This window comes from Stigmatopora argus, chromosome 21, assembly GCF_051989625.1.
Source record: "Stigmatopora argus isolate UIUO_Sarg chromosome 21, RoL_Sarg_1.0, whole genome shotgun sequence".
Taxonomy (NCBI): domain Eukaryota; kingdom Metazoa; phylum Chordata; class Actinopteri; order Syngnathiformes; family Syngnathidae; genus Stigmatopora; species Stigmatopora argus.
The window spans coordinates 5,530,814-5,548,004 of record NC_135407.1 but is presented as its reverse complement, the minus strand read 5'-3'; the positions used below and the strand labels follow the sequence as shown (position 1 = coordinate 5,548,004).

General features: G+C 40.5%; 1 protein-coding gene across 5 annotated transcripts in view; it reads right to left on the bottom strand.

Annotated features, from left to right (window-relative positions):
• Positions 1 to 17,191, bottom strand: part of trappc9 (trafficking protein particle complex subunit 9) — an 85,512-nt gene that overhangs the window by 30,078 nt on the left and 38,243 nt on the right. For all 5 annotated transcript variants that reach the window (XM_077590345.1, XM_077590346.1, XM_077590342.1 and 2 more), the window contains 4 exons: positions 13,613 to 13,755; positions 8,673 to 8,783; positions 1,394 to 1,546; positions 591 to 682 (listed from right to left, as the gene is read on the bottom strand). In XM_077590345.1, coding sequence (XP_077446471.1) covers positions 591 to 682; positions 1,394 to 1,546; positions 8,673 to 8,783; positions 13,613 to 13,755 — 499 coding nt within the window. The remainder of the gene's footprint in view (positions 1 to 590; positions 683 to 1,393; positions 1,547 to 8,672; positions 8,784 to 13,612; positions 13,756 to 17,191) is intronic.

Here is a 17,191-nt window from a genome sequence, read left to right as displayed (position 1 = left end):
CAAATGGAATAATTTAATTTGTTAAACACTCATTACGGGGAAGGAACCAGCAAACATTCCCAATTTGTGCGTTGCAGGAAAATTTACATAAATTTAAACAAGCAAAAAACATGTGATTTCCTTCCAAATTCAACCACCCGTTGATCTAGATAGACACCTAATTTAACAGAATATTTTTTGCAGGAGATTAAAAAAGGGTGACAATGCCACCAGCTGACTGATCAAAAAATCTGGCACTCGCCAAAACAAGTCGCAGCGATTCCCTGTAGAAAACCTCCCAAAAAAGAAAAACACTTTCACTGAATGGAAAGTAATTTCAGATGACTATCGCAGATGGTGTGATTGAAAAAAGAAAAAAAAAAAAAAGAGATCGGAACGTCCCGAGACGGTTGCGCGCGACCCAAGCTGCTGCGTCCCACTTTTCCCGAATAGACGGCGGGCCATTATAAATGCAAATAAAAACATGGCTTGAGACCGGTTATGAGAATTCACGTGCGAAATGGCAGGTAATGAATGAGGTGAGTGGATAAACTGGGGATGAAATGCAAACCAAGTAAAATGAAAGGTGGTATTGGGTATGTGAGACTCACCCCACTGCAAGGGAGCGAGCTGCAGGTGTTCCAAGACCAGCTGGTTGAGAACTCCCTCCACGCTGGCCTCGCCGTGACGCCGTAGGGAAGGGTGGCGTGCGGTTAAGGGACAGCAACAACAAACTTTGAACAAACACATCAACACGTCTTTGACGTCATATCCATTTAAAGAAATGGATTCAAAGTCTACCAGAGATAAACTCATTTGTATTCACTAAGCCATAACACTAAAGTTAAAAGAGCACATTTTTTCAGATTCAAATGATAAATGATTTGTTTTTTGGAGTTTCTCTGTAGGGGAATGGTTGGGGACCGCTGCACCAAATTAAACAAAGCAATTGTAGGTTATTATCGTTATTATCGTTATTAGTGTTCACTTCAAAATGTCAAAGGCTGCTGGGAAATGCGTTTGTGTAGCCCCACTCGGGGAGTAAAAGCAAACTGATCGATATTACGCTAGAACAAATATGGCTATCGGAGAGCAATTAGAGATAAGATTACATCAAATGATAATATACACAGATGGCATTTGGAGAACACGAGAGAACATCACATTTCGATTAGTAACCTTTGTTGTTTTTGTTCGTTTGGTAAACAGCAAGTGAGAAATGCAGGAAGCCCGAGCAAAATAATGAAGTATTGACGCTTCTCACTGGATAACTAAATAGAATGAAGTTCCGTGGCGGGACGGCCAACCAAAGCAAGAAGTGGAAAAACATCCGTTTCCCGAAAACGTCAGTCAGACTTTGTATTTTCTTTTTCAGGTTTGAATGTTTGAATGTAGGCAAGGTTGAAAGGATATGATGCTCCAACAGATGCCAAGCTTGCTGTTGATCTGGCAACCCTGAGCATGCTGCCGCTCCTCCTCCAGCTGTTTGGGATTACTGAAGCGAATGGTCTCCTGGTCTGGCAGGGGCAGATTCTCAAAGTCAAACTTGTCAACCTGGATAGCCATCCTAGAAGAGAGACAGAAACTCAGCTCAGGTGGCGAGGCCTCGTAACGTCGACAACTTAAGAGGCCCAAAAGGGCGAAAAACCTATTGATGAGTCCGAAGACTCATCAAGGCCAAACGGTGGAAAAAACATGGCAATTATGGTCTTGGAGCCTTTACAACAAAGTGGCAAAAATGAGATAATGACGCTTCAAAACCCCCGAGGGAAAATACTGCGGCTAAACTGCAGGTCTAGCAGCAGAACAACACTCAAATCTGGCACCTTTGAAGATTAGTGGAACATGGCTCATGTCAACCAATGACGTCGCCGTCTTCAAATGAGTTCTTCAAACACACGCCAGAACTAAAAATACAACAAGGCAAATGGACACCGTCTGGCACGGCACGGCGCGGGGCTGCACTTCTTTTCGGACGAGTAATTAACCAGACTGACGCGAAAACACATTTACACTTCAAACGAGAACACGGATTGGACATCCAAGGACTGAAAATGGGAGTTCAATTCTTTTTTCCTGGAAAAGTAACAGGTTTACTTACAAGCAAGATGTATAAGAGGAGTTCTTGGTACATGACAGTTTGATGAAAACAAAATAAATACATACTGAGTCTTGTGTAACATCAGGTCGAAATACAATTCGCTGAAAACTAATGCTCGGTTCCTCACTTCGAAACATCTTGAACTAAGGACTGGTGGTCAGGATTTATTTTGCTTAATTGGTTGTTTTAACTCACTTGTCATCTTATATGAACTATTGTAGACTGTAATTAAAAACTGAGGAAAATATGGAAGATACTTTGCCTTCTTATCTATGTTTTTATTACATATTCTTCCGAATATTTTGAAATGTGAAGAAACATGTTACAGTTTCAGTACATGTTCAATACTGTATTGAATATAATGACCCTGTCATTTCCCCAATTTCAAGAAAAGAAAATTACACACCAAAAAAAATGGATGGAACACTATTGGTGTGATGATTAAGCATGGAAAACAAAAGTCAAGCTTTAAACTGTTGTAATCCTCAAAAATAAAACTGAATTAACTTAAATTCCCGATATCATTGAGAAATCAAATGCATCTTCTGCTTAAGGGTATTGGGCGTAAAATAAAGATGTAAAAATGTAATCATACACTTATTTCATGGGTTTTTAACTCGTCTTATGGATGGATGGAGCAGTTCGATTGAAGCACTTAGCGCACAGGTGTCAAAGTGGCGGCCCGGGGGCCTAATCTGGCCCGCCGCATCATTTTGTGCGGCCCGAGAAAGTAAATAATGAGTGCCGACTTTCTGTTTTAGGATCAAATTAAAATGAAGAGTATAGATGTATATTACATTTCCTGATTTTCCCTCTTTTATATCAATAATTGTAATTTTTTCATCCATTTCTTTCTGTTTTTATTTCAAAAATCATTTTGTAAAATCTAAAAATATATAAAAAAGAATACAATAAACATTGTTTTAGATCTTTAAAAAAAACTGAATATTCAGGGCTTTTAATCCAGTTCTTTTAATCAATTTATTTAAAAAAATCTAAATATTATATCTAAAATGGTCCGGCCCACGTGAAATAAAGTTGACGTTAAAGCGGCCCGCGAACCAACCCGAGTCTGACACCCTTGGCTTAGAGTCTCGATATCATTGCAGAGATTTTCCACTGACAGGAGTCATATTTACATTAACGTTGTCATTTGTCTATGCATCCAGACAGGCCATTGAAATTTCTTTTCGCAGAGCTCGGCGAGCTCGGTGTGTTTGGGCCCAGTATCTCATTGGCATTTTCATGACTCCCAATGAGTTTGACGGCACGATAGAGGTGATTGGAGCCAGCCCAAGGCATTCATCAGCAGATCCAATTCAAAGATCATTATACGCGCCGTTTTGCTTTGATGAAATTCTCCTACGGCGGGACGGCCTCAGACGCTTTTGTTTGCGCTTCTTTTCAAATGCAGAGGTGTTCCAACGTGGCGATGTCGCCGGACAAAATCATAACAATGAACCGGGAACAGCTGCTACATGCGAGTTATTATACCATCTTTTATATGGGAGATTACTTCTTGAAACGCCACGGACGAAACAGGAATCCATGGACAATGTTGCCTTCGGGGGTAAATTCAATTAATTCTGTGATGTATTTCAAAGTTGTTTTTTTGTAGTAAGTATGAACAAAGTAGAAGGGAGTAATAGAGTCCACGTTTATGTGGAAAAAGAGTACACCTTAAAATGCGGAGCAACAGCGTGTCCGCTGGGTGTGACCCCTGACACCGGACTTCTAATTACTGCCATGGCGTAATAATCTGGCGGTGATGCCTGTCTAATGGCAGGGATAACACCAGCTGAGAGGGTCGCCGGGAAGTGATCTGGAACTAATTAAATGTTATGTTGCCTTTCCAGCAAAAGTACTACATGATGATTATATTGAAGCACACAGACTGGCTTTCAATTCCAAAAATTGTCCATCTGAAGCCACAGATTTTTGATTTGTGTTGGAAATATTTCTCATTTACCTGCCCTAAAATTTGACGCAAAAACTTAGGCCGGAATTCTTGATTGCTTAAAAATATTGACTGGAAAAGGTCAATGTTTAAATATTGCATTATATTAGTTTATATTAGAATAACACTGTATTCCCTCTTTTTTCAGGGTTTGAGGTTTGGTGAACAAGTTGTTATTATTTTTTTGTATTGAGATGCCTGCCATTCTCCATTTTAATGTTCTGATTGATTACTATATTTTATAATATTTTTTCTTAGTCTTTGATCAAATACTAAATTCCCCACAAAATCCATTTAATGCTCCAGTGAATCTTATAAAAGGTTTTTGCCTCATCATTGTGCATTTTTAGGCTGGTGCCGTTTATACTAAGGTGTGACATAAAGTATATTAAAAAAACACGGTCAGAATAATTTCCAGTCTTTTAATATAAAAGATATAATATGATGATCATCGGGTCCAAATGTGGGATTTCTGGAGATATCACAGCATACAATTACACACCTCTAATTCTCTATGATTGTGCATCAATCCAAAGCAATATAGACAATATTTCCTCTCATATCTGATTTATTTTTCTAACCTACGTTTCACAAGAGCTTTTCGCGACAACGGCAAATTATGAGCATTTCCCTGAATGACCAAAACGAGCCCAATGCGGAATGGGAAATGATTTCCAAGCAGGGTTTCTCGACACGCCAATGTGTTGTAAAAGCTGCGGGCGAAAAAGCCAATAGCTCGCCGCGTGTGCGTATGCACGTTTTCATTTGGGAAGGTTATTTTTAGCTCACGTGCGAGAGCTTAAGGGCGGAGATCCGTGAAGGCCTATGCAGAGGCAGGGGAGAGCGGCGCTCTATTTTTAGACTGCGGCTGACTCGGTGTAACCCTTTGTTTGCCTGCCAACTCTCCTCCTCCTTCTTCCTCGCTCAATATGCCCAGCTCCATCCAAAACAAATCCTCGCAGCCAATTACGAAACGTATCGGCGCGTCCGAGGTTACCGCGCAGACAATCTTCTAATACGCCGCCTGTCATTAAAAGTGAGGAGCGGCAGACTATATTTCCAGGGCTGACAAGAATGAGCTATTTCTGTGGCTCGCGTTTAAAAGCCACGAGGTCTTAGTGAGGGCCCCGCGAGCGAGAGGCTTGACAAGATGTGAACGGAGGCGATATCGCGCAAGAGCCACAGCTGGATTTCCACTGGGATTTTTGGTTTAGGGAAATAAACAGGGACAAATAATGCACGTCTGATCTGCGGCGACTGCTCGGAGACAAAAGCTTTGGCGGTATAGAGTAGATCAAATCTCAGTTGATTGAAAAAGTCGCCGCTGTATGGCCGTCTTCATGAATATTTAAATTGAATGGCGAATGGAAGCCATCGGCAGACGCGGGGCAGTCTACGCCAAATGACTCGTGTCAGTAATATGTGAAGAATGAGTTGACTCTTGGACGATAGTGTTCCCTTGCTCGCTCGTGGCAGTGCTACCTCTAAATCGGATTTGTAACGTGGACTTTTTGTGAGTAGAGACCCATTTTTACATGGAAATGCTCTACAAATACTATGCCTGAAACCCTTTCAAAATCATAAAAGCATACCATTTTTGTATGGAAAAAATACACTTATTTTAAAGCAATAATGCTTCTGTTGTTGAAAAATCTCAAGATTGAAAGAAAACCAATTAGCATTACACTTAAATAAACTTCTAATGTCACAGTACTGCAACAAATACCACGCTAGCGCTAACGCACATCTCTGGGGAAGATATTATAACCCTAATATTTGCTGAGAGGAAAAACAGAAACCTCTGCCGAGCAAATATGACAAAGATAGGAATTGTGAATCCGGAAGACTGCCGCACTGGGCTGTCATCATTTTAAGCAAAAAAATTGTTCCTTCCTCAGCATGTGCAGGTATTTTTTTTCTGTTGGACACGACGCCGCATATTGTGCAAGTAATGAGCACATCATCAATTTAAAAAGTGTGAGGGAAAGAGATGGGAAAAAAGCAAATATACTGCTGCAGCAGCAGGTAGAGGCAAAAGAATACTCCTGTCCAACAGGGACTTGTTGGAGACGGCATAACTGACTGCAAATACATTATGTGTCTCACAGCCACAAAGGGTGAAGGTGGTCACCATGGAAACAAGCTTTGTTTGAGAATCGCGCTTCGTCGAGGCGTGGCCACCCGTGCGAGTGCTGATCCCTCGGTGGTAAAAGCGAACGAGGAGAGACATAGATAGAAGAAAATGTACTCTGGCCAACACCAAGTGGTCTCATTTAATAAGTAGATGAACTGATGAGGTCATGAGGGACCGGACTGGACGGGGTTGAGGACTAGTCGCTGAATAGGTGTTGGGCCACTGCCACAACTCTCCAAGTTCAAACGGATCGGACGTTTATTGCCGTTGAGGGTGTTTACGTAAAATAGATTCATATAAATGACTTCATTAAGTTTGGGTTGATTCGAAAACAACGTACAAACATCACACTGGTAACAGCACATATGCGATGTCTTGAGTCCTGTCGAGTAAAGATACAGGAGCAATAATAGCAAAATATTCTTAAGTAAGATATTGTTTATAATAAAGGAATTCACCACTCATTTGTTCCCAAACACAAGGGAGTGGAAAAACGCAAGCAGTTGTTTCTCCTGTGGCATTTCATGCTTGAAATTACAGTTTGTGCCTCAGTCTGTGACGTAGCTTTGGACTTTGGAGACAAAATCTCAGCATGGTCATATACATTCCGATCTTTTGCGTCATCCCCGTATCAGTTACCATAGCGACCTGATCATTAAAATGACATCCTATCTTTGTTTGTTTTGTTTTTTTAACCTTATAACCAGAAGCGGTTTTTCAAATTTTTGAATAAGATAGTCATCTGTCAGTTTCTACTCTTATTCAATCCAAAGGTGCTCTATCGGGTTGAGGTCAGAACTTTACTCTGTCCAATCAAGTTCATCAGGACCAAATTGTCTCATCTATGTCAGGAACAGGAAGAAATCCCTTACAAAATTCTACCTTAAATTTCAGTCTATCGAAATCAAGAGTTACATTTCAAAGAAAAAATGAATGTAACTGACATGGTCGCATTTTTTGTCTAGTTTGCCTTCTTTAAAACACTAACAGGTGGAGAGTGACTGCTTGACTCTCCCCATTCTCCAAATTAGGAAGCACATATATGATTGACAGAATCATTTTTCCGGCCTGTTGGGCTCAAAAGCATCCCTTGCCATATCCTGGATACAAAGACTCCCAAAAACATCTTGAGCTTGACATCTCATTCATCACGGAGCAAAAGCAAAATATCAAACGGCAGTGGCATACGACGCAAGCGAGAAAGAGGCGTCGGCGGGATCCGTGACGCGACGAGTGGCTCGCCAGATGGGCGAAGCGCCATCCTCTGTTGGCCTTGTTTCCATCTGTATGCAAAATCTTAGCCCAGATCATCTCGTATTAGACCCATTCTCATCTAGTCAAAAATGCACCCATGTGTTTGCCAAAATTCAAGAAGGACTCATTGATCCTTCTTACTGAAAAATTATACCACAATACCTTTACAGGTGTCTGACTTTTGTCTTTAGAACTAAAGGTATTTATTCTATTTCTTTGATGCAATGCTGACCGGCCATTTTTAACATCACTGAGTAATTCCCGTTAAACAATAACATTGCAACCCTGTGGGAAAAGGCTTATGAGTCACCAAACCGTCGCTGTCCGTTCGCACTGGAGAGAAAATACTGACAGTAATCATAATTTGCCACTCTACCGTGCAACGACGAGGCTACACGAGGGGGTTCGGGACCAGCCGAGGTCATTTTCAGAAACTGGTAAATATTTTCAGGAGGAAAAACATAAATGTTCCATTAAAGTGCACATTTGAGCAAAATTTTGTTTGGGAATTTAAAAAAATGAATTTCAGTGGAGTTCAGTATAGGAAAGCATTAATAAAAAAAAAAGGGTCGTTCCAGGTAGTGGGCAAAATAGCTTTTGTTAGACATTTGTAAATGCCAGGACTATTTTGTGCAATCAAATACTATTATTTCAGATTATCCTGTTTATTCGTCAGGCTTGTCTATGTGTAATGGAAATCAGCTTTAATGGATCCAGAAGGTGACGCAAGTACAATACAGAAAAAGAAGAAACATTTCAACATCCTTTGTTATCATAGTTGGGGGGAGAAAAAAAAATCTTGATTGCCTAACAAAAGCTATTTTGCCCACTACCTGGAACGACCCTTTTTTTATTAATGCTTTCCATAACTGAACTCCACTGAAATTCATTTTTTTAAATTCAGATAATCATTTTAAAAGGTAAAAACGAAAGATGGTTGGTGGAAAAAAAAACGAAATAGGCATTTGTAGATGCCAGGACTATTTTGTGCAATCAAATACTATTATTTCAGATTATCCTGCTTACTCGTCAGGCTTGTCTATGTGTAATGGAAAATAGCTTTAATGGATCCAGAAGGTGACGCGAGTCCAATACAGAAAAAGAAGAAACATTTCAACATCCTTTGTTATCATAGTTGGGGGGAGAAAAAAAATCTTGATTGCCTATTTCGATTTTTTTCCACCAACCATCTTTCGTTTTTACCTTTAAAATGATTATCTACTACTACTGAAAAGGTTCATTCTTACCTTTGGCACTCGCTGGCATGAAGAACAAGGTCTTGGTTGTTTTTGGCACTGACGGTGAGCTCGTGTTCCGTTGGGTTGAAGATGTCCAGCAGTAAATGACACTGACGGGTGCTATGGAAAAAAATAACCATCAATGTCAATGTCAGCTTACCTGATTTTGTCCGATACACAACGCACTAATAAAACATTAGCCACGGGTCTATTTAACGCCTGTAACTGTAGTCACACTCTTGACTATGGCTAAAAGAGGTTCTAAAGCCAAGAATCGGCGTCAATCATTCGTTGTCCCGACATCAAAAGGTGCAGAGGCCTACTTGAGCGTGCTGTGCTTCTCACCAGAACCAGGTCTGCTTATCCCAAAAAGATCATAGGAGGGTCAAATTTGCAATTGCCATCAATTGGGAGAAGACGATACTGGCTTTTCAGATGAGTGGATGTTTCCCCTCCGGGTAATGACACATAAAAGTCAATTACATTTGGAAAGAGTAACAGATAAGCCTGCCAGGTGTAGTATTTCTTCAAATGTTATTTGCGAGTTGATATTGTGAATGTATTACAGCATGTATTTTGATCCCGGTTCTAAGTTTGTTTCTTCGCAATGACATATGAAAACACGTCTGTTTCCCAAAAAGTTAGAGTTTGTTGTCATTAAACATTCCCGTTTTGCCTCCGGGCAACAACGAATCTCTTTCCCGGCCCACTTCCTGTCTCTTCAATCCCAGGGTTAATGGAGGATTACAACGCGTTCGCCCAAGTCGCTAATAAACTGCAGCGGCAATTAAAAAGGAGCATATTTTTTAGGCCTAGCCATGTTTCTTTAATTGTCTTGTTGTCTCTCTTGGCAGACGTGATTAACAGGCTGACTGGGGCGAGCTGCTGATTTATAGGCTCGGGCAGTAAGCTGGGGCGATCAATCAGAGCCACCGATAAGAAACACAGACTCATTGCTCTTCCGCTGTCCGACCGACCCAGATCAAGACAGGGATAGAAATAGCAGACAACGTGGATTTCTGGATGTAAAGAACAACACGGTGAGCCTAAAAATAACACTGCTTTGCAAACTCCTTACACAGCATAATCTTATTAAGCATTCGGGTGAGTGACAACAAAGGGCAAGCACATTTGAGATGGATAAATGATTCAAAACTGCCACTAGGGGCTTCCATTTTCATATCAGTAAAATGTTTTAGTTCCTTTTCTTTGCAAGGATGCAAGAGAATCGGATGAAAGTGAAAGTGCCGGATGCTCAAAGTCAAAGCGGCATTACGATGCAGCGAATAAAATGATTGCCCTATAAGTCGAGCCAGAGTATAGGTCGCACCAGCCAAAGAATACACAATGAAGCGGAAAAACATATATAAGTCGCCATGGAATATTCGTTACATTTTGGGAGGGCTATTTTTTTTTAATTTAATTCAAACCTAGAATAAACATAGGCTAAAGTAACATTACAATTCAGAACAACAGGCTGAATAGGATTCTTTTAAAATAACAGTTTTTCAGATAACTACAACCTATAAAAACAACTGAGAAAAAAACATACAATATACATATATAAGGCGCACTTGAGTATTAGTCGCAGGCGAAGCCAAACTTTGAAAAAAGTGACGTATAATGTATACAACTCGTTAATAAGAAAAAAAATAAAGTTTATATATAATGTTTAAGTTACCAGCGCTGAGTTCTATACAAAAAAGTGGAAATTATATTTCAAGCTCCCAGCCGCGGTCGGAGAAGTCGACCTTTACTTGTGATTATTTCAGGTACAGCAGCAAGTGAGTCAGAGGGGAAAGAAAAAGAAAGTTAATGAATGCCACCGTCTATTTTGCGGATTGCCACCACGCTAGCAAATGAAGCCAGAGCTCAACATATTGTTAATATTGAGAAGACGCGAACACCGTGAAATGTCGCTGAAACTGACGCCAACTCTTCAATAACAACAGATGCCAGAAATACCAAAAGGCCTGGGCAAGATCATCAATCTAAAAATAATAATAATAATTTTAAAAAAGGACAAAATGTGGGCTGTGATGTGGATGAAAAACAATAAATAGATGACATTGATCCAACATTGAATTTGGAAGTGTTTCCAAGGAAAAGTGACCAAAAATAATAATAATCACACAATGCTTTGTAGAGCTGAATTTTGCTAAATGATGCTGACCAATAGAACCTTTAAAAAAATAATGTAAATAAAAGTTTTACGGAATATTTCTCAAAGTGAAGGTTTATATCCTTCCATTCATCTTGGACAATACAACATGTCTATGTCGCTTTACTCTGCTGTAAATCCAAAACCAATGACCGGTCACCTTTTCAATCCCGCTAAATTTCCCACAAATAAATAATGAGCGCACCTATCAACAACAAGACATCCATCAGCTTTTGGCGACAGCACCGATATTACGACTGAAAATGACATCAACCTCCATCAAACCCCAAGAGAGTGAGTATTTCCCTTCCTAGATGGATAAAAATGCATTTAATCCAGGGCAATGCACCTTTTTTTTTCATACATGTCTATTTTCAAGTACGAATAGCTGCGTATTTCACACATGCCGTTTCATGGCCACTTCGTTCGACATATCTGACACATTTTATATGGCCAAAGACCCCTGAAGAGCAAGACGGAGGAAAATAACAAAATGGTGTCACTCCAAGCACGAGGGAAAGGTCAAAGAGGAGGCCTGCAGCGGGGAGGGAGAAAAATGCTGTTTAAATTACACTATAGTACACTAAATGGAATTCTGGAACGTGTGTGGCATGTTTGTATGTGTCAAAAATAAAAAAATAGTCTGTGCGGACAAGAAGTTATATGAAAGAGAACAATGGGAACAGAAATAAGGGACCTATATTTATATTATTATGATTATATCATTAGGAAACAATGTTTGGTAAGGTGAAAATATCAGGCAAAATACTAATAAAAAGGGTTTTTATGTGTGGGGGAAACAGAAAAAAAAGTTTAAAAGTGCAATACTGGTGCAAAGTCATACATGGGTTATAGGAAATCTTTTGGACTCTTAAAAGATTAATAGCAAAAGGCTAACACACTGTCACCTCATACTTCAACGTGACTTGAACTAAAATGGTGTGAAATATTTACATTTTTATCATGGTGGCCAATATTATGACACATTTAGATACTCATTTCTATTTACATCCCTGCTCTTCGTAATACAAAAATGGTCAACTAAGGAATAATCATGTCTTATTTCCATTAAAGTCACATTCATAACCATTTTATTGGTAAGTATGCTAATGACTGCGCTCTTTAAAATGTGTCGGTTTCTGAAGAATTATACTTTATCATTCAAGTACACAATCAATAGCATGCACTTTACACTTACACACTGACGAATTAGTATTTCGTGAAAACAATGAATTTAACCGTTCCACCCATCCGACTGCCGAAAACTAGGACCAAGACTAAAAAGAAAAAGTGGAAAACCTAAGAATATAACCATCCGCGTTCCTTAAAATCCCAGCACCTTGCAAAACGGCCCCATTTCCTCGATTTGACTTATTACTAATGTGCCAAGGAACTCGATATTGGATTATGTAAATGCACCGTCCACCTGCAGGAAACCTTGGGTGTAATTAAAGGCTCTTCACTTTGACACATTTCAAATATTTTGAGCTAAAAGTCATAAGATTAGGCAGATAGCGCCGGCCGAGATACTTGAACGGTAAGAGAGTGACAGTCGAGCGAGCTGAGCAGCATATCTATCAGCGCTGACCCTAAAATGGATGGTGTACGCTGTGGGTATTATTATAGCTAATGGTTCATCTCAAGCGGCCATAACAGTGCCACAAAATCGCCCCCACCACTCCCGTCCCCTCGTCTCTTAGGAAATGGAGTGAAGGAGTTGAAAAGTCAAGCATAGAATGTTTATGCATTTGATGAGACTAACATAGAATGTAGCAAAGTAGGCAAGATTAAGTGAATAAGAGATAAAAATCCATTACATTTCTATTCATGGCTGTCGCTTTTTGACCCATCTGCAAAAGAATCACTTCTGCTATTAAAGTCCCACTATCACCTAAGGGAGTACTTTGCCAAATTCGATAGATTGGACTTCACAGAGCCATAATCCAGAGTCCTTATTCTTTGCCAAGTTAACCCAAAAAAAGCGCAAAACCACAGCCTTGCCAAAAGTATGTGTAAAAACAAAATCCCAGTTGGAATATTATCAGATGATAAATTATTAGGTTTTCAATCGCTATGATGGCTTGGAGAATGTAAAATCATAAATGAAAGATATTTACCATTCATCCCTTTGACTCACATTTATATTGCAAACCATCGCACGAGAGAAACAACAAGTCTCAGCTACTGTTTTCCGTCCTGCTTTACATTAGAGCATCGGTTTCAACTTTGCAGAGGCAAGAACACCAGCTACATTATTTTTATTGCACAATTTCAATCGTTTGGATCTGTGTGAGTCTTGATTATTTATATTTAAATACTGGTTGATAACATTCGATCATTTAATCAGTGTGCCACCCAAAATATGTTCTATAAAGCTATATCATGTATAATTTGCAATGATTGCTTTTAAGTAGGGCGCAGAAATACGAGGAAAATCAGTCAGGTAAATCTTTTTGAGATTTTGGATCACAGGAATTTTCCTTACCATACTTTTAGCACAAGGGAGGAAAAATGCTCAAATTTGACCAGATTGTCAGTTCATAAGTACCGTATTTGAGAGAAAAAAAAGAACTCGTGAATGTCCTCAAGAGAAGGCCATGAGTTTGTCTAAGGATCATTCATTTTCTTTGTAGTGTATAATTAGTCTTTAGAAGTATATCGATCAAAAACAAAAAGCAGTGGACGAAGCTCACAGTGAAAATGAAGAATAATTAATTGGAAACTTTGCGGGGGCTTTCGTCGAAGGACCTGCATTATTGATGCGGCGGTTTTCATCCCAGCGTGTTACCTGGTAGCGGGGAGGGTGCTAACTCTGGTGAAAAACACAGATGGCTCCACATCAACATGAACCCCGACAGACAGCTCCCTGTAGTAGCCTTCCACTTTCCCAGCTCCGCCGGAGTACTTGAAGTTAAGGACTGCCTCTAAAGTCTGCAGAAAAGAAGACAAAATTGAGAAATATAGCCAACAAAAGGAGAGACAAAATATCAACAAAAGGGACTTTGCGTAGTTGAGGTAAGATCTGAGACAACACGCTGCGTCTGCCCGTTCTATCAGTCTGAATGGTGTTGCTTTTAAGAGCAACGCAGCTCGAATTATTGCTGTGAAAATAATAAATGCACCGCAACAGAGCCATTGTGCTGTTTAATGAAATGGAAGCACACGATTACAGCAAGAATGCCTCACGCAAACAAGCCAGCGGTATGATTGGTGTCTCAAAGCGAGGATTAGGATTCAACATGTGGCTTCCCAAATTGTGCGGCCAGAGAATTGGATGGGAATTGCTGCCTTGGCTCCATAGCCAAAGTCCTCGGTCGGGATGAGGGGCGGCGGCGTATACGCAGCCAAGTGGGCAAATGATAGGGAAATTAAAAGTGGCAGTTTATGGCGAGGGAGCCCGAGCTGAGTCAGGCAATGGGATGAAGCGTGGCAAAAAGAGCGTCCAAGGTTCTGCTTTTCTTCCCACAGATCGTATATCATCCCGGCACATACTGCTGATTGAAGCACCCACCGACTCTTTCTGCTCGGAGAAAATGTCCAGCGAATCCTCCGTTCAATGACAAACTATAGACTGGAATTAATCGAGGCGCCGAATGAGGAAACGTTTATCCGCTGCCACCTACCCACTTCAAATGGATTGGACGTCGATGAAGGATGAATTCAATTCCATTTTCAGTAGAGGATGAAAAAAAGATGAACTAAGAATTAACTTTCCTTTCACTGTGCATGGCCTTAAAAGAAGTTAGCGAATTGAAGTTCACGTTGACGCTGAACAGTGAAATCGATAACCATTCGCCAGTCCCTGTTGGAAGCAGACTTCTTTTGAAGCCTTAATTATCAAAACACTATTAAGAATTGCTTAGTATTTTTCAAGAAATGCAGTGAATAGTCACATCCAAACGATTTAGAAATGTCATGTCAGGGCAATATGTTTTTACTTGGAGTATTTCCAGCATTATAAAGCTCACCATTCCAATACATTTCTCTTGTCTGTAGTTTTAGTAGACGTATCTGTAAAGCTATTAAACCCCCAAAAAGCAAGCAGAGCCAATCCAAAGTGACAGCTTTTGTTTATCTCCACATGGTCCCATTCAAGGACCGCAAACAGCACTGAGCCGCCAAATTCAAATATCCCAACCAATCTCCCGATGGAATCTTCAATAACAATGCTGTTTCAGAACCGTATTTGTACACTATTTGCGCAGCGGCAGAAAAAACTGGCTGCGCCGATAAGGGGCTGCAAATATTTCACGGGGTGAAACTGAAAGTCTTTGTCAATTTGACATCGGTGTCTCTGCCAATGTTTTTCCCAATACTTTTTCGACTTTTAACGGAAAATTCGAGCGCCAGGAAAATAACTAGTATATAATTTACAGCGAGAAGGAATGAGAAGCCGCATGAACCCGAGGCTGTCTCTATGGTACTAATAATAGCCTCAGCGTGAGTTTCAGAGGAGTAGCGATTGTCTCAAAAATGCAGGCAAACACCTGTTCCCATATCGCTTTGGCCAAGTGCAGTTGACTTAGATTTGCTCATCTGTTCAAAACTCCTCCCCGCACCCTCGCTGTCGGCTCTCCGGCTCTTTGGGAAGCGTTTTTCAATCAAAAAAGGACTGAGAACTGCCCTCGCATCAACAAACTGACAGTGCCAGAAGTAGTGCATCGCAGGCCAAAGACAAATCAAACAACCAGAACACATAGACAGGTCAACGAAATTAGCATAATAATAATAATAATAATAATAATAATAATCGGACATAGGCCATGTCGTCATTACCACAACACAAAAAAAGCCTACTTGTCATCACACGCAGAAACTGCGTGTGACGAAATTGATGGTGCTTCTCCATAAGCTACGTTTAATCGGCAAAAGACCTAAATAAGTGTAAGTTACGGACTTGTAAGTGTAAGTTACGGACTTGTAATTTGTCATTCCGCTGTTGTGGATACAGGTCGCTTACCTCTCGATTACATCAGGTCGCTTACCTCTCGATTACCTTCCTGCAAGTCAGCTAGTAGGAGGCAGATCACCAACCAAACATCTATTCATATGCCGCAGAAGGGAATGTGTGTATGTTAGCGCGAGTTTAGATGTCTGATGGATGTGGGGAAAAAACTGTCCTTAAGCCTATTTGTCCGGGCTTTGTGGGACCTATAGCGTCTGCCAGAGGGCAGCAGCTGGAACAGATTGTGACCAGGGTGGTAAGGGTCCCCTATGATGTGCTTGGCTCTGCTGAGGTAACGCGGGCTGGCAATGTCTTCAAGTGAGGGCAGAGAGCAGCCGACAATCCTCTGGGCAGTGTTAATCACTTTCTGCATGGCCTTTTTGTCTGCCGCCGTGCTTCCAGCGTACCACACTGTGATGCCGTACGCCAGGATGCTCTCGACAGTGGTTCTATAGAAGGTTCTCAGAAGATTGGAGCCCAAGTTGTTCTTCCTAAGTACCCTGAGGAAATGGAGTCGTGTCTGAGCCTTCTTCACAGTTTTGTTGGTGCAAAGCCCTTAATTAAAAGTTGTTTTTGCTAAAACTGCATATCTAGTTCATGAATAACAATCAGTCCGCTCCGTCGCACTGAGGCTTCACAATGATATACAGTAATTTCTTAGTATTTTTTAGGTATATTGCCAAAAAAAAAACAAGATTGACGACCTACTAATAATCTTGCAATTTTGAGAAAAATTCACAAAAGATGTTTGACCCACGAATAATTCCCAAGATGTCCACTTCTTTCCCTTTCTGTTTTTCTGTTGCTTAGTGGCCATTTGCCTCAAGGAATATCAGAGTATGGCAAAATATTGTTGATCTGGGTTAGTCTGCTTATATTTGAATTATAAATGAACCAGGCTATGAATTGGCCAATCACGGCTGAATATTTTCATTAGAAGAGAGCGAGTTGTGCATTTTGTGCTCACTAGGTAATTTTGGAGTATCGTACCGATAATTCTACCATTCTCCGACGTAGAAAAAGTCTTTAGTGGGAGCTTGGGAGTTCCGACAAACTACGACAATGTGAGTGATTACGCAGTCGACCAGAAAAGTTCCATGGAAGCCTCCAGAGATGCCCACTAGATAATCCTCCTGAGAAAAGGTTTCCAATAGAGACATCTGAACCCATTGCTGTGCAGACCAATAAATCTTCCAAGAAGATATTGCACTGTTATTGACCTTCTACTTTACCTTCCTTCTGATTTCCGTGCGGTTCCAATTCATTAACCACCACATTCCGTTCCCCAAGTTGCCACGTCGAATTGCCAATAAAAGCAGTGCATTACGTTGGTACAAACTTACCACTTGCTATCAAGGGCCAACAGAGCTCGTCAGTTACCCTACAGGCAAACAAAGTGCAGCCGTAATCGCCGCATGCGAA